Below are 24,025 nucleotides of genomic sequence, written 5' to 3'. Positions count from 1 at the left end.
TGGTGTGTGTCTCACCGAACACTATCGCAACATTACTGACACCTCGTGACCAGTGTAGAATACATACATACATACAGATCAATACATATCATCACATCTTTGAATGTGCCTTCTGAATGCCTATATTTGTATTTTACTTCATTTAGTAATTTTTATGCTTGAAAATGCTTCATTTAAGCCCAGAAAAATGTCAAATTTGCTTAAATATGCATATCTGTTGACTAATAATAGGCCATAGTCAACCACAAAACAGCATGCTTTATGAATGAATATATTTTTGAAAAACTGATCGAGTGAAGCCGCGAAATTCAAAGCGCAAAGTGGCAAGGGATCACTGTACTCTTTTGGCTACCTTTGCTGACAACATTAAAACACAAGTCGGCACAATTTCTGAAACGTGAATTACTCTGGTATGGGAACCCATACGGATACTGGATCGGATCAGCCCATGCCAACCCCGTATTAGCTCCTTGAAGTCACCCGATGAAAGAGTCATGGAGAGTCACTGCTTGCTGGCAAAATCATCCCTCTTAATTCCTTGTAGCCAAAGCAGCGGAGGCAACAAAGCAAAACTATTCCATTTAGGCTCGTCTAAACAGAGCCAGCAGTTCACCTTGTGGATCTTGTTTGGGAAAACACATTTGTCAGATCAGCTGACACCACTGGATAACAGGAGACAAAAGACATTCCTGGCATCCCCCAACTGACTACCCTGGAAAAAAGGACATGACAAAAAAAAAAAAAAAGTGTTGTTCCCTCGAGCCGATAGGGAGGCCAGACAATAAAAAAAGGGCGTGTTAGGTTTTTCGAAGGATCCTTTTCTGGGTACCTGTGAGTCTTTTATGTTTTAAGATGAAGAGAGATATCGTGATCTTGGCTTCAGGTGTTGCTGGATCGTTATCGTGGTACCGGGATGTAGGAAGCAAAAGCTGGCCAAACAACAAACCAGTGTACAACTCAACACTGATCTCCTGATCCACCCAATCTGTTGTTTGCATAGTCAAAATGACAAGAACGACACCCCGTCATATTGTAATACATTGTGCAAGCAAGTGTTAAAGGCGACACAAAAACTACAAACACATCCACAAATGACATGGCATTTCTCATCATTCACGTTTATTATACGGATTTCTAACTCACTCAACCGCATACTCTTTGTGCGTGTTTACATGCTAAATATGCCTGAAATTTAATGGAAAGGTACAGGAGAACCAGAGCATAAGATTCCCATTCTCCTCACAGCAGCAGGACGGCCGGTTGACTGTGGTGGGCTTCTCTGGCAACCTTAAAAATCATGCTCATGTGCGACTTATCACAACTAGACTCCAAGGCCTGCTTGGAGCGAATCCAGTCGACCTCGCTCGCTACGATAAAGGATCAAAACACAAGTGGGGAAAAAAGGTGTTTAAAAGGTCCTCTTTTATGAGCTGTACATTTGTGATTGTGTGTTTTCTTTCAGCATATACAATACCCAAAATTCCCGACTACTGAGTGCACCTGAATATAAGCCGCACCCACCTGTAGGCCGAACTTGTTTATAAGCTGCAGGTGTCTGCATTGCAACATGGGATATTTACACAGAAAGACACACAATAAACCTTGCAATCTTACCTCAGGGTTTCCCTTAGGATATTTTTGAAGCTGTGGTGGTGGGCTGCATGGGAGGACGGATTGCCGCCCCCGTCTTGTGTCGCTGCTGTGTCTGCTTTTTGTTTTTTTTTTTTTTTTTTTAGGACAAATAGCAATTTTTTAAATGATTTATATATTAACTTATTTAACTTTTTTCAACAACTAGCACAACATGAACCGAGAACATTGCAAAATTGTTAATGGCAACGTTGCTGAGAGCAAAGAGAACATTTCAATTGTGCTTTATTTGGAAAGCACATCCCCACTCAGTGTGCTCTTTTGTCATTAAATACACGTGTCCTGTCTGAATTGAACACTTATAAAAAATACAAAGAGGGGAAGCTTTGGCAAACTACTCAACATCAGCTGGTGAGCTACCTGTTGGAGACCCCTGTGATAGCATCACTGTCTAAAGCTGCACACACGACACACAACTTCGACACACAACTAGTGTTTTGAAGACAAGCCATAAGTATTACAATGATGATAAGAGAGCAAGATTGTTAAGTGACACTTTAAAAAGTAAGTTGTGATGGTGATCGTAGCTCGTAGCTTGCGCTTGGCACACATAAAACGAGCTACCTAGACGCCGCCAGCCAGGCATGTAAACAAAAATGCCAGAAAGTGGAATGAGACTGAAACGTGGCATAGATAGGCTTAGCATGTGACAAGCTCTCGTCAATTGACTACGCATTTTACGGGCTATTGTTCATTGCCCTGATAAGAAACAATGTGAAAGTCAACACAAGACGTGTCGCTTGACTCGCGTATCTGGTCACACATGCGGAAGTGTCAGCAGGGCAGACAGGCGATGCCGGTGCATGCTTATCAAAATAAAGCACAGTGAAACATTTTGATGGTATTTGAAATTGTTTTCAAACTAATTGTGGTCAATATAAGAAGCTGTATATGTATCTACATGTATATAGCATATATTTCCATTCATACAATATATTACTTCTAATTGTTTTCAAGTGGGAAAAAAAAACAACAACAACTCATTGTAGCAGCTTTTATTTTGTAGTGGCGCACCGCCTCGATCAATTACATGTAGCGCAAACCCTGCTACCTACACTGGGTGTTCCCAGCGTCACTCATGAGTGACTGCACAATTGCGCTTCTTGGTGTCACACACTCAGTCAGAGACAGGCGTGGACAAACACAGCTCATTACCATTAAAGCTGCAGACAAACAAAACGCCATGTTCCCAGTTGAGCTTACTAAAAGTACTGTCGAAATGCCAGCATCAAGGCTACATTTTGGACAACGCGCTATTGTGGGACCTCGGAGACGTATCTAAAATTGGTGAAAAATAGTAGAATACGGGGACCTTTAATTATTTTATATCAGGCAGCATTACACAAAAATAACTCAAAACTTTGGCCTAAGTAGAGACCACAGGCAAAACATTTTACATTTTCTGTGACCACAGCAGAGTGAACAGAGAAGGAAATGGACCCTCGTAGGAAAACAAACTAACCATACCTCAGACAAGACACTCGACCAAGTCAGAGCTCATCACAATCAGACGGTGTTCACAGATCCCAATCAAAGGCCACATAATTACAGTGGGCCCGTCACCACAACCAAACCAGTAATGTTCTCTTTCAGGCATTCCACAGATGGGTGTGACTGTTCAATTAAAGTAGCCATGAATGTCCCTGCTTTACACAGCCGACCCTGTAATTACCAGCCCAATCACCCTCTGTGAACAGGTCGCGGGGATGTGGACTTAAAATACTGGGACAATACCGAAGGCTTTTTTTTTTATGTTTGCTGACAAAGAAAAAAACTGTATTTAGCACACAGAAATAAAAACATGTTGCAACGTGCAACAGAAAAGTGGATTTTAAATGATTTTATACATGGACAGACAAAGAGGCAAAAATATATTCATGACATGATATCATATGTGCTGTATTTATCATTAATTAGCTGTGAAGTCAGACATCATTGCAACCAGCATGTATCACCTAATCTCTCTCCTTACAAGGCACGTATCGAGCATCAGCAAGTGTGTGTGCGCAGAACATGGTGGCACAGAGCTAATCATAGCAGAGATTAGACAGACATCAGCAAGAACTGGCACTCGCTGGGTTTCCTTAAGCCGTAAACACTGTATCGCACATGTCAGACAGTCTCGACGTGACCTTATACCCAATAAACGCCTCCACGGTCCGCCATGGCTTGGGATTGGCTCATTTTTGTGGGGGTAAAATTATACTATCTATTTATATCTATTTTTATCTCCTCTTCTCACGGCACAGAAATGTAAATATTAATGGGCGGTGAGGTGACATGCACTATGGAGCCAGAGAACGATAGGACCGGGGAATCCAAGTCCTGTGTGGTTGTTGTGATTGAGAGTCCATCAGTATGTTATGTTCTTGATGTATAGGAAAGGAAGTTAATTACTACCACACCACAAACCCATGTTTCCTCCGAGGGGCACAGTTCAGTAGAGTACGGTTCGGGTCAGGCTTGCATTTCCATGACATGGTGTAGGTGGGATGGCAACAGCAAAGTCATGTACATAAATATAGTGGAACCCTGCATATTTGCAATTTAGCATTTATGACCTTGCACATTTGCGGTTTCTTGGTTAGAAAATACATTTTTAACATTTTAATATTTTTATTATTTTGTACGTTTCTTTCACAAAAAAATATGTCAGTTTTTTGCAGTCGATAATTTAATAATAAAGAATAAAATCCATCCATCCATCGTCTTCCGCTTATCCGAGGTCTCGGCCAGACTTCCTTTCTGGTGACCAATCAACAGTCAGCGGTGTTTAGCTCCACCCTCCACAAGCGTGCCCAGGCAAACCACTTCTAAAAAGCATGGCATTTTGAGACCACTCAAAAGGTACCCTCTTGAGCAAGTGACTTTTTGATGACAGTAATGTGTGTCCCTAGAGGTTGTTGATCAGCACCAAATCACCAAATATCATCTCCCTCACTTGTTTGCTCCGCTTTTGAGAGAAGAGGTACTCAAACATTCACAGGCGGATTGGTGAGGCGTCTGCAGTGATGCGGACTCTGTTTCGGTCCGCTGTGGTGAAGAGGGAGCTCTCAATTTACCGGTCGATCTACGTTCCGACCCTCACCTATGGTCATGAGCTTTGGGTAGTGACCGAAAGGACAAGATGGCGGGTACAAGCGGCCAAAATGAGTTTTCTCCGTAGGGTGGCTGCACTCTCCCTAAGAGAGAAGGTGAGAACCACTGTCATCCCAGAGAAACTCAGAGCAGAACCGCTGCTCCTCCGCATTGAGAGGAGCCAAATGAGGTGGCTTGGGCATCTGGTCAGGATGCCACCCGGACGCCTCCCTGGAGAGGTGTTCAGGGCACGTCCAACCGGTAGGAGCCCTCGGGGAAGACCCAGGACACGTTGGACAGACTATGTCTCTCACCTGGCCTGGGAACGCCTCGGGATCCGCCGGGAGGAGCTGGATGAAGTGGCCGTGGAGAAGGAAGTCTGGGCTTCCCTGTTTAGGCTGCTGCACCCCGCGACCCCATCTCGGATAAGTGGAAGAAGATCACGAGCATAACCATGACCATAACCTAGCATTACGTTGCTGTTAAAATGTGAGTATTATGTTAGCACTTTAGCTCACACAGCTTAGCTAGTGTTTAAAGTTTGTCCCACTCCTTAATGCTACGTTGTTTGTGATATATGGCCTCTTTTACGTTGGACATGTAAGAAGTGGGTAAGTTCATAGGAGACAGGCGTGCATCAACTCAGCTCATTAGCATTAAAGCTACAGACATACAAAATGGTGTGCTCTCGCATCGAGGCTAGATTTGGCCAACAGGAAACCCATCTGCAATAAACTACAGCAAAAGCCTTGACATCAATAAAAACCTATGTCAAGCATCATTTCAACTAGCAGTACAGGCTACAAATAAGGACAGTACGAAAGAAAAACACTATCAAATTAAACAAGCAACCCTGACATGCAAAAGACGGTAAATTAAGCTAATCGCAGGCTGAGCAACAACCCGATCCTTCTGGTTTTATGCGTATTCCCTGTGGGCAGAGGTTAAAAATACAAAAAATTCCTTCCAGTAAATCCCAGAAGACTTCCTTTGTACTTTAATGATGTGCTTTCATCTCCTCCTGAGATACAAAACACCGGAAAAACACCTCCCAAGCTTTTTTTTTTCTCCGCGTGTGAGGTTGAAAACGTGGTGTTTACCCCCGCATGTGCGGACGCGACCCCCGTCATGAGAGGAAAACCTGCGAGTTGGTAACGTGAGAAAAACACCAAAGGACAAATAGGGGACGTAAACACAGAAGAATGCCGCCCTGACCGCAAATATAAAAAAAAAAAAAAAAGAACAACTCGCATTCCCAGAAGAGCAAACAGACTTTGAAGCTCCTTCTGTCATAGCTTTATGAACAAGCACAGGCAGAAATCACATCCTTTATGTTAGAACTCAATGAAAACGGCACTTGTTCTTTTCCGTCCGGGCTTTTATTGCACTGATGAATGGACGACCTGGTCTGGAAACTGACTGCGGCACATTCAAACAATAGATCTCAGATAAGATTACACAAGCTCAATACAGGCCAACTCACAATCACCATCGTACGGCCCTCCATTGCTCCACTGCTCCCATCCACAAGGAGCTGGCTGCATTTGAAGTAAGGCGGCCATAAAAAAAATGTAAAAAACACAATGACATGTCCGGACAAACGAGGCTTTCATGGTGTCCAATTAGACACGGCACTCATGCAGGTAGCCTCTGATCTTTGGCAGCCAGCAAACAACTCGATGACTCTCCTGACTTCACCCGCCTCCTATTAGGCGCCTAATAAATGGCACAACAATGGCGTCTCGGCTGGCAGGAGCGGCAGCGCTCGTGCTGCTTGTGATCAAATCAAGTGTGCCCCCCCCCTTCTTCTTCTTTAAAGCAGCAACTGCAGCAGCCAATGGCCCATTTGCCGGGCTAACAGACTCCCTTTGGAGCCTGGCAGACAGCGTCTTCACGGGGTCCCGCTCCACTTCCTCTACGTTTGGCTGACTTCACATGGACTGACTCACAAAAACACAGTCATGGCTCAAAGTAGCTCGTCTGAGCTCACTCGAGTCGAGTTTTGATAAACGGCGTCCTGGAGACTACAGCTGCCTGAACGTAATGCACTGTCGGCTCGGAGGGCTGCGGGTTAGCACGTAACGCAACAGGTGTGGAGCGGTGTAACAGCACAAAGTCTCCACGAGCGCTATACGGTTGTGAAGGGAACCTAGCGAACTTTGCAGATCTAGCACAATAGCATCCACAGACCTGTTTCAATTTTTTAAAATGCATAATGAAAATACATAAATAATACAATAAAAATACAAATTACTTTCTTTGTGCAAATTAGCAGGGGCATGAATGCTGACTCGTGAATATGATGGATGCACCGTGTTTGCATTCTTCATTGCAGTGTTTCACCCCTCACATTTCAGCAACCATTTTTATTACCTCCGCCAAGCGTCTCTTTGTTTGCCTGTGAATAGTCTCATTCATCCAGGTCATTGTAAGCTCAGGGCATTCAATCAATCGCAACTGGACTGTTCAGGTTGTCTTACAAGACCTTTGGCCTCTCATCCCAGCAGGCCTCATCAGTTCATGCTCAAGGACTAGGCGGGACACACACCAGTCAGACTAGATAGGACAGCTCTAGTCTAGTTCATGCTCAAAGACTAGGCAGGACACACATACACCAGTCAGACTAGATAGGACAGCTCTAGTCTAGTTCATGCTCAAAGACTAGACGGGACACACACCAGTCAGACTAGATAGGACAGCTCTAGTCTAGTCCATGCTCAAAGACTAGACGGGACACACACCAGTCAGACTAGATAGGACAACTCTAGTCTGAGAGCCTGGTGCAGAATCCGATCTATTTATCCTCAAAAGGAGGAGGCAGGTCCAGACAGGAACAGTATGAAGTTGAAATATCAAAGGAAAAAAGACGTTTGCAAACAATTGCGCTGCGGAAAAAGTTACACTGTCATGAGAATAAAGTCAAAACATTGTGGACATAAAGTCATAATCAGGAGAAGAAAATGTAAAAAAAGAAAGTTGAAATATATGGAAAATTTCAAAAAAAAACAACAGCAGAAATATTTAAAAAAACAGCAGAAATTTTGCGAGAATAAAGTCAAAATATTATGGAAAAAAGTCATAGTATAACAAGAAAAAAGTTGCAATTTTACGAGAATAAACACGGAAAAATATTATGGAAAATAATTTCAATTTAGCAGTTGGTAATTTTTTTTTAAAGACATTTTATGTAATATGATGGCAAACAAACCAAAAAGTTGTAATTTTTGTCAAATTAGGATCGGGAAAAAGTTACATTATTGTGTGAATAAAGTAAAAATGACAGAACATTCATGAACAGCAAATTTGACACTAATGATCGGCTTTTTCACCTTTATCGCAAAGCCGAGATGCAGTTTTTGCTTGAAATAGTATTAACTTATTGGCATATCTACGGTATATGTTGCTTTACAAATATCAAAGTGGCCCTTGAACCCTTTCATTTTTCCACTATGTGGCCCTCAGTGGAAAAAGTTTGGCCACCCCTGCTTTAGAGTCAGTGCACAGGTTGTGTAGCAGTACAGATTTACGATCCACTGAAAACGATTCAGCACACATACTTGTTTAGCTAGCTGCGAACACAAGTGAGTAGCACATTCATAAGTGTCCTGCCAACTGTCAGCGACACAGTCCAGAGCTATATGAGTGCTGCTGGCACCGGGGGAGCTGTGGTTCATTCTGAAAGAGAAACTGGCACTTTTCCCAACATGATAAGGAGGCCAAACACACCTCCAAGATGGCAAGTTGTTTGCTGGGGAAGCGGTGTAGGTGACAGAGTGGACAAGTATGTCAAGCATGACAAGCTGTCTGAACATCCACCAGCTCCACCAGTGACAGAAGACGATTCCAGTAACAACCTGCGCACCTCCAGTGAATTCTTCTTTTTGCCCAAGAGGATTAAGGCCGTGCTAGATTAGGATGGTGGTGACACTAGATACAAACACACAATTTGGAGATGTTCACTGTGAGGTGGTCTCACTTGCGTTGCCAACCATTTAGACAATAACAGCTGTGTGTTGACTCAGTGGATGGTAAATCTATACGGTATGGACCTCTTGGCCGGCGTTATTGGCCGTCATTGCCCGTGAACCATACTCCCCCTGCGCATTGAATACTGAGTATTCCAAATAAGCAGCTTTAAATTGCTGGGTTGATTTCTGCTTTAAAGTATGCTAATTTATGACCTTTTCACTGCTGCGACTCTTTTGCTTCCTACCTCACCTGCTGTGCTCTGGAAAACAAAGAAGGAAAAAAACGCCACATCTTTGCTTCAACAAGGCAGAGTTTATGGACAGAAAGTTTACAAAACATTTATCGGGGGAGAACATGCAGTCTGTTACGCTCAAAATTTTAACTTCTAACTTGTAGGTAAGGATACTATACATGTGATCAATGTGTTGAAGAGCTGTTGACATAATGAGCTGATACTTGGTTGTTCGCGACAAGTGCAAATGTGGACTGTCCACAATTGTCCATTTTTTTAGCACTCTATGCATGCACGCAATGTACAGTTCGACAAAAGACAGCTTGTGGAAATGATATTTGGAGTAAGCCCTCCAGCAAGTTTGAGGGTAAAAGTGGTCAAGTACAATGTGAGGAAAATGCACTTGGAGTACGAACAATAAAAGTAGTCATTATGCAACGTGGCCCAATATAATGCATCTGGACTATTAATCTGCACATCCACGTGAGCGGCGTGTTAATTCAGTACAGCACAGAAAAAGAGCATAGAAATGTGCTTTCCACGGGGACATGAGGCATCCTGCCAGCATATACTGTCAGGCTGGTTCAAACAATTGACTGAATTATCTCTGATGAGAAGTTTTTTTGCAATCTTGTACAATCCCAAGTTTAATTGTTTTGGGTTATTATTGTGATTTTTATTTAAGTGCAATTTTTGCTAAAAAGAGTCCATTTTATTTTCATTGAGTTTTTTTTTTTCTTTTTTGTTTGTTTAATTGATGATGTTGTTGTTTTAACTTATTTAAATGCTCTTGACATTCCAATTACAATGTTAAATACTCAAGTTTATTGTTTGCCATATACTTAAAGGAAAAAAAAGTCATTAATAGCGATTATTGACAATAATTTGTATGACAATTGTTGTCCAGCAAAATTTGCTATCGTGACAGGCCTAACACGCTCCGTTCATTCCGCTGCAGAACCAACGCGCCCAGGTGTTGAGACTAATGCATGGAGTGAACCCTCTTGTCATCCAGCCTCTTTGGGGGGAGAGAGAGGAGGAAAACAAACACACATGCAATAAATGTATCAAGCTCGTTTGTATTTATAATGCGGTTAACTGATTTATTGATGACCGCGTATGGGAGTGCCTAGCCAATCACATTTCACTGGAACTAGTTAAGTACTCTTTGTATCATCCTGTTTACTAATAGCAACAGCAATGAATATCTTTGAAGGAGGTAAAGATTAGACGTTTGAACTTTAGAGGGATTAACAAATCATGGGGTGCTGATTGGTGTTTGTTCGTACGCCCACACCCGCAAAAAGGAGGCGGGCCACTTCCTGGTTCACGGACAACGAGGCAGGGCAAGTGCACGGAAAAGTTTTTGATCCTGGAAATTTTCCATTGGGATTTGTGTTTAACATAACTCAAAAGTGGGGGGGGGGAGTATTTTGTGTGGAGTGCAGTATTTTGTGCCATGTTGTTATCTAGAAGGTTACACGGGTCAGTGGTGTCCAAAGTGCCAACAGGAAGCCAGTTGCGTCGCTAAAGACCACAAAGCAACTTTTTAAAAACTACTTTTTTTTAATTAGTAAAAAGGGATGTAACAAATGTTGATACTAATAACACTAATAATAACAATACACTTGACATGCGAGCTACATCTGATTTAAATACACAACAAAAATGTAAATGCAAAACTTTTGTTGTTGCCGAATTTTAAGATCTTTGTACACAAAAGACATATCACTCTCAAATACTGTTTACAAACCTGCCTACATTTGGGTTAGTGAGCATCCATAATTCATCATTTATCTACCGCACACGTGTGGCATCAAAGAGTTAGCTTAGGTTGGCCACAATAAAAGGCCGCTCCAAAATGTGCAGTTTAACTTTTTTAACGGGGAGTGAGGAAGAAGCGAGGGGTGATATGTGACGGGTAATGTCTGTAATGTTACTGCAGTGTTCGGTGAAACACACAAGCTCCAGACTTGATCGGCGGCACAACAGCCTTTTTTTTTTTTGCAGGTTTGAATGATCTCACAACAGGCACAGTAATCCCCAACACGAGCTACTGTTGCAGTCGTAACCCACACCGAGCTAAAAGTCAACTCTGAACCCCCTACGTCACTTCCTGCCCCCCCCCCCACTCAGCTCCTCTAGCAACGTAACCTATTCACAACAACACACACAAGCATGAGCCTTATTTATGTCTTAAATGTCTTATTCTCTCTTATTAAATATACTATAGTGGGTAATATGAGTTTTAAGGTGACTATAGGGGTGTTATTTCACGTCTCGAGGTCTCTAATAATGTTAAAGACCTAATTTAGAAGGTTTTAAACAGGTTTTCTATACTTTAACTATGAACATTTATAAAGAGTGTGATTAAGTGTTGCATTGACATTTTTGCTCTTTGGTTGACTTGAATTAGGTCCTCTTAAGGCCTCCTGCCATTGCTGATTATCCATCCAACACCTTGATCCCAAACACCACACCTTCCTTCAGTCCTAACGCCAACCCACACGCTTGCTTCGGACATGTCTGGACCCTACGCGAAACCCCGGCCTTTTCCTGCGACAGTTCCATGTTGTCACAAGACCGAAAACATCAACATGCTGAGCCCGCAGCGAGGCACCGGTCGCCGGGGAAACGCTTGAGCCAGACCCACACACACAAACACACACACACACACAGTCAGCTCTACTGAACACATCCACCGATACAGCAACAAAAGCAAAAAAGGAATCATCTAAAAAGCTGCAGTCATAAAGACTAAATTAAAGGGCGTGTTCGCATGGAGGTCAACTGTGCCGCATTTACTGCTTTCCTTTGCCGCGTTCCGTGCAGGTGAGAACAACAGCGCAACAAAACAGCAGCAGCAAGGTGCCTATTAAACGGAGTTACGGCCACTTTTGGAAGGAATGTGGCAGGAAGTCATCTGCGGACGTTAGCCTCAAGTTATGAGATAAATGTCTTACCTTTCTGGCAGTGGTTGGAGTTCCAGCATCGGTAGTTGTAGTTGTTGTTGAACATGGTCTTCCTGCACTGCGGGTTGTTCTCCATGATGCCCGGACACACATCGCTGCACTCCTTGGACTGCTTGTTTCCGGCGATGAAGTTGTTGAACTCGGCGTCCATGATGAGCGACCAGTCGATGGAGTCCAGGTAGCAAAGCTCGGGGTTCTTCTCAATACGGATGGCGCCTCGGGTGATGTTCCGCAGGTTGTACAGGCCGATGTCCTTCAGACTGGTCATCTCGAAGATGACCAGGGCATAGTTGTAGAAGAGGTTGCGGCCGCGGATCACCGTGAGGTTGGGGAACAGCGTGCTCAGACTGTCCAGGCCGGACACTCGGAAGAGGAGCAGGTAGTCGGTGATCATGGTGAGCTTGGGGAAGCTGAGGGAGCGGAAAACTTCCTGGTTGTTGTTCTTGTCGCCGATGAGGAGAATCTGCAAGTAGCCCTCCACCACGGTACAGTTCTCCAAACTGCGGAATTCGCTGATGTCGTTTCCGATGTCGATGCCGGGACCGCAAACTTCAAGCGGAAGAGGGAAAAAAAAAATGTTTGTGTCACGGCAGCAAAAAGTTCACGAAATCAGACATCCTCAAGTAACACTCAGGCCTGATTCAAATGTGGATACAAATTAAATATCGTGATATCGAACACGCCTTTCCATTGATTTATTTTATAACATGTGACGGCTATCATTTATAACTGTAAAACCCCCCAACCCCCCAGAGGTTGTGGACTTACTGAACATACTGAATGTGGCTAAAAATCAGATATGAATGTAATTAGGCCTGTCACAATAAAACATTTTGCTGGTCGATAATTGTGCTACAAATTATCGTCGATAATCGATTGTATAGACAACATTTTCATTTTTTCATAATTTGTCATGAAGTGCACTTTACATTTGGACCACTAGATGGTACTCAAGTAAAGTGTACAGTGTACCTGTGTGAGATGTTAGCGTGACAAAGAAGTTGCCTGCATGTATGTTTTTGCAATGTAGCCAGCAACACTGTCTGTAGGCGCGCACCATTTTGCACTGTTTTGTTTATATTTGCAGACCAAACACGTCAGTAAACGTTGACTGTCGGGACGAAGGCTCCGCGGCCCGAGGCACCTCCATCTGTATTTTTTTTCCCCCAGTTGAGAAAACCGTCCGTGTCGGTCATCTGTGTTCATGCGCTCACTGTGTTCATTCTGTTTAAACTCGAAATGTTGTGGCGTTTGCCTCAGAAATCATTGCTTCTGCGCCTGCTTCATGTTAGCACATGCTGCCTCACGAGGCTAACTGCTAGCACTCTGTATCCACTCACTAGTAGCCTCGCCTCCACAAAGAGGCTAAATGAGATGAGGGCTCACTCTCTCCATTCATTCCACTATAGAACCAATGTGCACAGATAGATGCAGAGTGAAACCTCTTGTCATCCAGCTTGCGTGGTACAGAGCATTGCGTGGTACGAGCAGATGAAACACACATATATACGTGCACGTGTCACTTTATCCAGGGCGTCATAATTATCGACCTATTCCATTCATTGATTTATCAATTATCGTGACAGCCCTAAATGTAATATCTGTGAAGGCGCAAACGCGTATAAACACATAAGTCTCCTCAAAACAACACACTCAGTGAATATAAAACCCTGAGGTAAATCAAAACCACAGGGGTGGAAAGATGAGGTGAACAGACCAGCGCATAAGGAAAACAACTGCCAACAGCGACAAGTGGAGTAATGCAGAGTTCAAGGTAACTAAATGCTGTGTTTCCCCTACCATTATATTATGGTGGCGCCCCACCACCCCCCAGGCAGTCAAGTTCATTTTTCTTTCTAAAGCACCAGAGCACAACAGAAGTCATTTAGGGACATGCGTCCTGCAGAACAGGTATACATCTCGTGCTTTTATTAAAGACACTAGCAAAACTGCCTTTTATTTTATTAATCTAATTTACGACATGTCATTTCACTCGCGATGTCTTTATTTATATGCCGCGGGTTTTGACTTCTTGGATTAGTTTAAATTCTTTTATAAAATATGACTTTTGCCATATAAAACTGGCAGGAAGTGATCACACTGCCGTCATTTTATGATTCGGCAACACTGCACGCTGCGTTTGCGTTGGTCAAAATTGCCCCCTGAACTCCAAAGTTGTAATCCTGGGGGACACACTGAAATACACAAGAGGCTGTCGACATAACCAAAATAAAAATCCAAACAAATTGCTTGCAAATTTACTTGTCTTTATGTCCAGAGACATAAGGCCAATGAGTGATAAGAAAACACATTTCAACCTACAGCAGTTTTTTGACGCGGCTTTTCTCCATTTGTGCATGCTTTTATTTTGATTCATTTGCTTCTATTTTCTACTCTTATCGAAAGCCTACAGTGGTGTTAAAGTGTTTGCCACCTTCTTGATTTCTTTTTTTATTTATTTATTTTTTTGCATGTTTGTCACACTTGAATGTTTCAGATCATCAAACAAAAGTAGGTATTAGTCACATGTAATTAGCTCGGCCAGTGCAGGTTCAGATATTTCCTACGTCCTCATCTTGCTCCTTCATGGTCACCACAACTACTCCACAAAAAAAAAACAAAAAAAACGCAGCGATTTGTGGAACACCAAAAAGAATCGTGCATCCAGTTGTGACCTCGGCTTAACAGAGCTGCTGTGGTCATTTCGTTGTATGTCTTGACTACTACAAAGACAATAAAGCTTTGGTGCAAATCTTTCGTACGGTGCCTATGAATGTAAAACAAATTCAATGGGCTCAGCTTACTTTGCAGTCAACGGGAAGTCACTGTGCGCACGTTTTAATGTTGTATAACTCAACAGCAGTCACGCAGCTGTTGTCGTTTCACGTTGCGTTCCACTGTTCCACCATATTCATTTCCACTTGTTGATGAGCGTTTTGATCGCGTGCGACTGCAGGTTGTGTCAGGCGTTCCGTGAATGTAAACAGGAGGGGTGTCACAAGACTCCCTTTTCATGAGATGAGATGTTTTTTCATGTGAGAGCGACTTTTACGACATGAAAATGGCCAAGCGCTACTCATTTTTGTAACATCCATTTCCGTAGCTTATTTCAACGCAAACTAAATATGCTCGTTTTACCAGAACATTGACAAAATGCTGGTGTCCACAGCTCACACTTTGTATTTCAGAATGTATTCCTTTCTGGTGTTCTCACATTATTAACTGAAAAGCTGAATAAAAAGCAGGCCTCATGGGTTTGTGGGGGGGCTACCTGGTCCACGTTGGTGACCCCTGGTCTGCGAGAAGAGACGAGACGAGATTTTAACATTACTTTTAAGAAAAGTACAATGAAAAAATATTTTTAAAATGACAATACAGTATATTGCAAGCTACCACTTTAATTTCTAGTACGTTACACTCTTCTGCACTCTGTGTGTATGCTGGCGGCCCCACCTCCACCCACCCAAACAAAGAGACTGTATGACTGACAAAAGTGTTCTATGGAACAAACACGCCACAGGCGCTGAAACCAATGCACAGAGTGAACTCTCTTCCTGCCTGTTAAAACACACATGCACATGGCAATATATCAAATGGCAAAATGATCCATTGCATTTTCATTTATTGTGTGATTTATTCATTTCTTTGTTTATTATCGTCCCAGGCCTAGTGCCAACAGGACATTGCTTTTTCCTGAACAAGAAATCTTGTCACATCTTGAGATCTTGAGATGTTGTGACACCCCTAGTAAAGCGTAATACAGGTCACTTGAAAACACACGAAAAAAGACCAAAAAAATGGGATCAAGTCAGGCCTTACAGGCTGGCAAATAGAATTTCCTGACACTGTACTGTAATACAGTACTGTATTGTTGTATTTGTTGATAGGCTCCACGAAATAATTGAGTTTATTTGACGCAAAAAACAATTAACCTCATTCCTGAACTGAAGGCCTATTTATAACGGCAGGTTTATCCAATACATTTTCCAAATATTGACAGCACACTCCTGCAGAGGTGTTGACAGAATATGTTTGCACGGTGCGACAAAACGAACACTGCGGTCAAGCTCAATTGTAGCGCCATTTATTTATTTGGATTTCTTTAAGCCCCGCCTTGGGGTCATTGCTCCTATTATGTCCACCTACAGTCACCCAGCCTGTTGATTTACTGTGCCCCGCTTGTTCAGCTTTCAACAAGGAGTGACCACATTAAAGAAACGACATGCGTGTGTGCAGTCAAATACTGCGTAGGAGATCAAATAAGCCGCTGTACAAATAAAAAAGATTCTTCAAAGGATTTCACAATTGTTGTTATTCTTCAAAGAGTTAGTTGTGTTTAGTTCATGACATCATGCTAATACTTGAAAAAGCTAATATGTTGGAACTTGGTGGACATCTAGTAGAGATGGGCATTTGGGAAAAACTTCCACTCATTTTATTGACAAATGGGATAGGAGAGCTTATCATCATGTTCTGAACTCCTGTTTCAATGCTGGTGTTGTATTGAGCAGAGCAACAGTGCTGCCTGAAGGAGTGATAGACACAGCTCAACTTCCCAATAGCTGACATCATGTTGTTCTTTCCAGCACCAACAGTGCCTCTGCTGGTTGCAGTGCTGCAGTGTACCCCGTTTGGCATTCAATTTGTTTCCCTGAAATACAGTCTAGAGCAGGGGTGTCCAAAGTGCAGCCCGGGGGCCATTTACGGGCCGCGGCTCTGATTTTATCGGCCCGCAGCACAGTCCAAAAATGAAATTTAACAAGGAAACTTAAAAAAAAACAAGAGCAGTGAAAATGGGAAAATCAATCAAAAGTCAAAATATTTAGAAAAGAGCTGTAATCTAGCAAGGGAAAAAAAGCCTTAATTTCACAAGACTAAAGAGGAAAAATGTCATTTTAGTGGCATGAAGTTTAAATATTTTTTATTACGTCAAAAACAATGAATAAAGTTGTCATTTTTGGAAACTTAGGTTGGGAGGAAATTTATAACATGGGAATAAAGTCAAAATATCAGGAGAAGAAAATATACAAGTTTAAATACTTGGAATTTTTTTTTTTTTTTTTTTTAAATCAACAGCAGAAATTTTTACCAGAGTAATGTCAAAATATTAAGAGAAAAAATACTGTAGTTTTCTCATGAGAATAAAGTTGCAACTTTATGAGAATAAACTCATAAAATGAGGAAAAATATCATTTTAGTAACAATGTTGAAATAAAGAAAAAATACATTCTTGTTTTAAAAGACATAAAGAGAAAATTTACAAGAGGAAAGCTGAAATGAAATAGTTGGGGGAAAAAACAGCAGAAATGGAAAAGACAGCTGTAATTTTATGACAAAGTTAAAACATTAAAAGAAAACAGTCAAATTCTAAGAAAAAAAGTCGCACTTTTATGAGATAAACTCGTAATTTTATGGAAAAAACTTTTGAGTAGCATTTCACGTGTATTACAAAAGGTGAAATGCAGTTTTTTCTTCAGCTACAAGTAGCTTCTTAGCATATGTCTATGTTTTGCTGTACCAATTATCAAAGTGGCCCTTGCATCCTTAAATTTTTCAGTATGTGGCCCTCACTGGAAAAAGTTTGGACACCCCTGTTCTAGAGGGTTCTAGAGGTTTATACATGCAAACCACCAGAGTTCACTTGCAAGCAGACCGAGGCAACTTGAGAATTTGGTTTGGTGGCAAGCAGGCTTCGGTTGAACTGCGTTCAGACGCCAAACCAAATCAAACGAACCGCTGAAGCTAGCAAAGCAAAAGTACCAGAGTTCGTGGCAACCGAATGCGAAAAGTGCGAACACGACCCCCTCAGCACGACAACCGCAGAGGAGTTATGATGCTTTACGATGTCTCTTGGAGATAAAGTCTCTAGCTAGCTAGCTAGCTAGCTATCTAGAGGAACAGTGGTAGATAAAACTAATAAAATACAGATAAAAGTAAAACATCACATAGAAACAGTAAACACTATACCGTTAAAAGTGAAATTTTAACAAATGGCATTAAAAATAAAAATAAACTGGATTAAAAAAAAAGCTCCGCAGGACACCATTACAGTACAAACAGAATAAGAGAAATAAAAAAGGCAATAACAATAGGTAAAATAAATAAACAGCTCTAATAACATTGGTAAATATTTAATAAAAGCCAGATCAAAGAGGTGGGTCTTGAGCCTGGCCTTAAAAAACTCAAGATTCTCTGCAGTCCTGAGGTTCTCTGGCAGACTGTTCCATAAATGGGGGCCATAATATTGAAAAGATGCCTCCCCGTATGTGCGCGTCCTGGCTTTTTGGAATAATGACATCCTAATGATCAATGCCGAGCAGCTATAAAATATGATTCAAAGGTTCATATTCCCTCCAAAGATGGGTCTTGAAAAACACAGGTCGTCTTATTCGGTCAATTATGATCCTAATTGTAAAATAATGGGGCTCGATGAAGTCAACCAATAACTGTATAAATTCAAAGATTCATTTTGTCTTTGATTTTGTCTTAAAGACAAAAGCAAACACTTTTGTCTTGAAAACAAGGGGTCGTCCCTTACACAGCGTCGTCTTACGTTTGGGTCAATACAGCACTGTGCCCGTCCCTGACACTCGTAGTTAGAAAGAAGTCAAACTATCCACAAAGGAGGAATGCAATTGTTAATCTAAGAGTAGAGAAGACAAGTGTGGACTTTTAAATCAAACAGGTGACGCAGACATCAAACCGTGTTTTTATCCTCTCGTGATCCTGCACAGCACGGACGTGTGCCCGCTCTGAGGCTTTGAATCACCAGCACCGCCCTCATCCGTTTGGCGTGGTGCGATGATAGACGGAGCGTTTCTGACTTGTACACCCGCCCGCATGCGACGCGATGAACAACGCGCTGGCGGCACCCACAGAAACACGGAGGCCGCAGTGACTGTGAAAAACACCAGCCAGTGAGTCATGGAGAAACTCACAGCAGCCGGCCTGCAGGTTGTCTGCCGCGCGCTCTGGAGTTCATGCAAGCTCTCTTAGGTTTTACAGTATGGATGCGTGTGGCGCAGGGCTTTTGGGAAAAACTAGCAAACTTTTCTTGGGCAATTCTTGGACAATTGTGTGCATACATCAGCCAAGCTGAAAGTGTTGCAGTGTGCATTCTCGGCCGATAGTTGACAAAAAAATCAACAGCGCCTCTGCTGGTTGGTGCATCCATTTTCGGAAAAACACAGGGACTCAATCAATTCCACATAATTAACAGATTGAATTAATTAATGAAATAATTGATTATGTCGTCCAGCTGTAGTTTATGGTGAAATAGGCGCCACGTAAACTGTGGCCCTGTCACACGCTGGAACGCTCCTGAAATTTATTGTTTGAAAAACATTTGCGTCCATACTGTGCCAGATTAATGAAATAGTTGCATCCAGACGGGAACGGAACGCTGAGTGAAAAGATGGAATACACGAGGCGCACCTACGTGCGGCGCACTGAACAGACACGCATACGGAACCACGTGACACACCAAACCACAGAAGAAGAAAGAACGCATGTGCATAAGACAGTCAGTCGATGTCCGCTTTCCAAGGCTCGTCCCGACTCACGACAAAGTGGAATTACTTCTACGAGTCATTTTGGGAGTATAAGGCAAGAAAATACCAGGAGAATGTCAACTGCGGCGAGTGACGACACTTGAAATATTAAGACATTAGTGGTCTAAGCTCAGTCTTGGTCATGTGACGGCGACGCGTCGGTGATGTCATCGTTTTCAAAAAGCAGCGGATTGCTCGTCCAGGGTTTCCCCTAGGATTTTTTTTAAGCTGCGGTGGTGGGCTGCATGGGAGGGCGGACTGCCGCTGCTGCGTCTGCAATTATTGTTTTAAATGACAAATAGCTATTTTTTTATGACTTATTTATTAACATATTTAACTTTTTTCCAACAATTGAATTGAATGGCAACGTTGCTGAGAGAATAGCACTTTACTCACAAAGCACATTCATGCAATATATTACTTAAAATTGTTTTGAAGGTATTTTCATTTCTAAGGTGTGGCGGCTTTTTAAGATAGAATACTTTGCCGTTTTGACCTGAAAACGTTTCCGTGTGGGTAGCCCCTGTATCTCATACCCAATCAACCCTTAGGAAAGCAATGGTGCAATGCGGGGTAAATACTTGAAAACCATTCTAAAATATAATGCGGAACAGATTTCGATAAAGCTCTTCACTTTATAGACTTAGGGGTTCAAGTTAATAATCATTGTTTCAAAGGTTGAAAGTAAATATGGGAGATTTTACAAGACGAGTGAGAGTGCCAAGAAAACATGATATGCTCTTCTTCTAATGTGCTGGATTTTCTTCAGGAACATGAAACGTTTCTCTTTCCGACTGGAGGTGGGAACACGGTTTTCTTCTCCGTCGAAGAGAAAACACACTGAACCTTCCTTCTGGCAGCGGGAACCTATTCCCAATCTTCTCGACACGGTTTCACAAATTACTCCGATGGAAAAGATCCATTCAGCATTCAGATGGGGAGCTTTGATAATCACTTCCAGCCCGAGCCAACGCTTGCTATTGTCACAAATGAACAGTGACATCGTGTGCTGACATGGGGGGTTTTCCATCCTTGAGGGTGAACATGGACCCTAACGTACACGCAATCCATTCATTGCACAAGTATTCACTTTGCCTTTGCTGACATCAACACAACGTCAAAACTACAACAGAAACGTGGCAGATAATAACCTGTTTCTAACTCCAAGGGCGACGGTCTGTCGACCTTTCAGCTACCTTAAACACGGCGCCGAAAATGAACGGCATCTACGTAAATAGATACAAGTAAAAGGAGCGTCCTCCATTTTTTACAGGACTGTGGATAACATTTGTGCCCCCCCCCCCCGTGGATTGTAGTTAAAATGCTTTGGAACACATTCTCGCATACGTGCAACACAATACGATGCAATCATTAGACCAGGGGTATCCAAAGTGCGGCCCGTGGGTTCGTGGCTTTTTTTATCTTTTTATTTCTATTATTGGCCTTCGGCACATTCTAAATTTAACAAGAAAAGTAAAAAAAATTGTTTTTTTTTTTTTTTTTTTAAGACAAGAGCAAAATATGTAAAAATCAGCAGTCATTTCATGAGATTAATGTCAAAATATTAAGAAAAAAAAGTAATATTATGAAAAACAAAGTTGGAATTTTTGGAAAATGAGGTTAAGGGAAAAAGTTGTAATGCTGTGAGAATAACGTCATAATTCCGATAAGAACATTTCCAGGAAGACAGTTGAAATAGTTGGAAATTTTAAATAATAATATCGTTAAACGTCAATTTGTGGCAAATGAAACCTTTCAAAATGCACCTGCATTGTTTTGTGACTCAGTTAAATAAGTTTGTTTGTCGAGTCAAATTTTTTCATTGTACTTTTCTTGAAATGAATGTTAAAATCTCGTCTTGTCCTGCAGACACTGTCTCATGCATCGTCTTGTCCCATGAGTTGGCGGTCTCACGACTCCCCGAGTACTGGGTGACGTTCCCATTTACCACGGTGTGTTCAGTGGCATCTTAAACCGTGTCACACTGCGATACAATCCACCTACACACCACAGTGGAAACGAGCCCGATCGTGATTTGATACTCTGTACCACACCATGGCAAACCAACCTGGTTTGCACGACCCTTATTCGGGCAATACAACCCTGCCTTACAGCAACTTTCCTGACTTTTTGGATTATTTTGAGTCGTTCAGTTCATTTCAAATATGCAAGGTGGCTGTTGTCATTCATTTTTCATTTATGCCCACCTCTTCCGTGCTGGGGCCAGATAAGGGTAGCACACTTGCTAACCCTGACGTGTGCATCAGTTCCAAAATGCCTTTCAATGTGGCCGAGGCTTATCCGCTTCCAGTCCAATCTTTGGGAAATCTAGCTCCATTTAAGTGGTTCTACGGCGTCCTGTAGTTGAAAGCACAAAAGCATGTTTTGTCGCACCAAATAAACGACGCAGACAAAGTGACCTCTTTCAACCTCTCGAGTGACTTGAACGTCAAAGCTTGCTGACGCCAGGCATGGTGAGTCACAGCGGGCCAGTGCCCTGCTAAAATGCTCTTAATGTGTATGCTCTTTGTTTGTGTTTGCTCTTTAATTGGGACCAACTGGCTTCTCACGGACGATGAGGTTTGAAGAGCGGGAAGTCCTCTTTTTTTCCCCTCTCCTTCAAACAGAAGCCACTGAGAGTTTGGGTCTTCTCTGCAGAGAAGGACAGGAGAGAGTCTTCTGAAAAGGCCCTTGGTGTGATTTAAGGCCGGCGGTGTGCTGGTATGGCAGTTATGTCTCTGTAATCTACTTGTCAGTGCTCACAGTCAACAACCCTCAGCGATGCGCATACCTGTTCAAACAATCCCGACACTCCGACGTGTATGACAGACACACAGTTACGTCAGCACCGCCCCCGAGCTTCGCCCTCCGTGGCCTCGCTGTGGCGCCGCCACGGGCCGCCTTTCATGGGAACTGAATCCAATCGCGCTTGGGAGGGGGCGGGGGCTACTCAACGGTTTTGGATCGAGATAAGGGTATACCCTCACTCCACCCGTGCTTGGGTCCACTTCACACCACAGTCAAATCTGGCGCGCTAGTGTGAGCGCTCTGACTCACAAAGTTTGTGAAATTGCAGTAATACAGCAGTGTAGAAATGAGGGTGTATTCACACTAAAGGCTGGTTTACACTTGCACACATTTTGTCCCCGCAGTGGAATGCAATTTTGCGTGCCAATGGCGTGCAAATGAGTAAACTGGTGGTAAACAGGTGTGAAATATGTGGAAACTGTGCGGGGCTGCGTGCCAGTCTGCAAAGAAAATGTCCAAAATCTGTGGCAGGCATAATTTCTGTGAACGCAACACGAACGCACCGCAACCTATGTGCGTGTCAAGGTGTGTCTCATTCACATGAATGGGTTAACTTTCCCATCACCTCTTGAAACAAGTCGGGGGGAATTCTCAAGTCATTTCTGTAGCCTCTTGTGAAGTTCTGTTAATAAGTGACCGTAATGCGTGTCCTATGCGTCTTCCACCGAGGGCCGAATACTCTAAAGCAAAGGATGCGGGGCCACTTTGATATTTGTACGTATTTGTTCATTTTGTAACCAGGCTAAAAAAAAGTGATATATATTTAAAGAGAAAGCTTTGTTTTATTATTCGCTACCGGTATCAACATTTCAGCTTCTTCCTTCTACATTTTACCTTTTCGCGCTATTTTTACCCATTTTGCTGTTTTTTTAAGCTTAATTTTATTTCTACAATGTGCCGCAGGTAAGGGTGTCATGAGACGAGACAGTGCACAAGATTGGATAACAGCTTTTGTTTGGATTACTCTGACCACCAACCATCCATGATCACGAACGGGTTTCGAAAGGCTGGGCTGAATGAAGAGGCTAGCTCAAGCTAAATGGCTAATATGCCTCAAGACAACAAAGAGCGACAACAAAAGAGAGAGACTGACAAAGTGTGTGATGAAGCAATTATGAGGCTGTTCATCACTGTTTAACTAGTCTTATTACACTCACTGTTCATCTCTGTTTAACTGGTGGTCATATTACACTCACTGTTCATCACTGTTTAACTAGTCTTACTACACTCACTGTTCATCTCTGTTTAACTAGTGGTCATATTACACTCACTGTTCATCACTGTTTAACTAGTCTTATTACATTCACTGTTCATCACTGTTTAACTAGTCGTCATATTACACTCACTGTTCGGCACTGTTTAACTAGTCTTATTACACTCACTGTTCATCTCTGTTTAACTAGTCGTCATATTACACTCACTGTTCATCACTATTTAACTAGTCTTATTACACTCACTGTTCATCACTGTTTAACTAGTCGTCATATTACACTCACTGTTCATCACTGTTTAACTAATCTTATTACACTCACTGTTCATCTCTGTTTAACTAGTCGTCATATTACACTCACTGTTCGGCACTGTTTAACTAGTCTTATTACACTCATTGTTCATCTCTGTTTAACTAGTCGTCATATTACACTCACTGTTCATCACTGTTTAACTAGTCTTATTACACTCACTGTTCATCACTGTTTAACTAGTCATATTACACTCACTGTTTAACTAGTCTTATTACACTCACTGTTCATCACTGTTTAACTAGT

At 42.3% G+C, this 24,025-nt stretch overlaps 1 protein-coding gene across 1 annotated transcript in view; it reads right to left on the bottom strand.

Moving 5' to 3' along the window:
- The window catches only part of LOC129178089 (insulin-like growth factor 1 receptor), a 78,738-nt gene that overhangs the window by 45,239 nt on the left and 9,474 nt on the right, over positions 1–24,025 (bottom strand). Inside the window, exon 2 of the mRNA XM_054769861.1 lies at positions 11,893–12,450. Within this exon, the coding sequence (XP_054625836.1) occupies positions 11,893–12,450 (558 nt within the window). The remainder of the gene's footprint in view (positions 1–11,892; positions 12,451–24,025) is intronic.

This window comes from Dunckerocampus dactyliophorus, chromosome 3, assembly GCF_027744805.1.
Source record: "Dunckerocampus dactyliophorus isolate RoL2022-P2 chromosome 3, RoL_Ddac_1.1, whole genome shotgun sequence".
Lineage (NCBI taxonomy): Eukaryota > Metazoa > Chordata > Actinopteri > Syngnathiformes > Syngnathidae > Dunckerocampus > Dunckerocampus dactyliophorus.
This window is presented reverse-complemented; position numbering and strand designations above follow the sequence as displayed.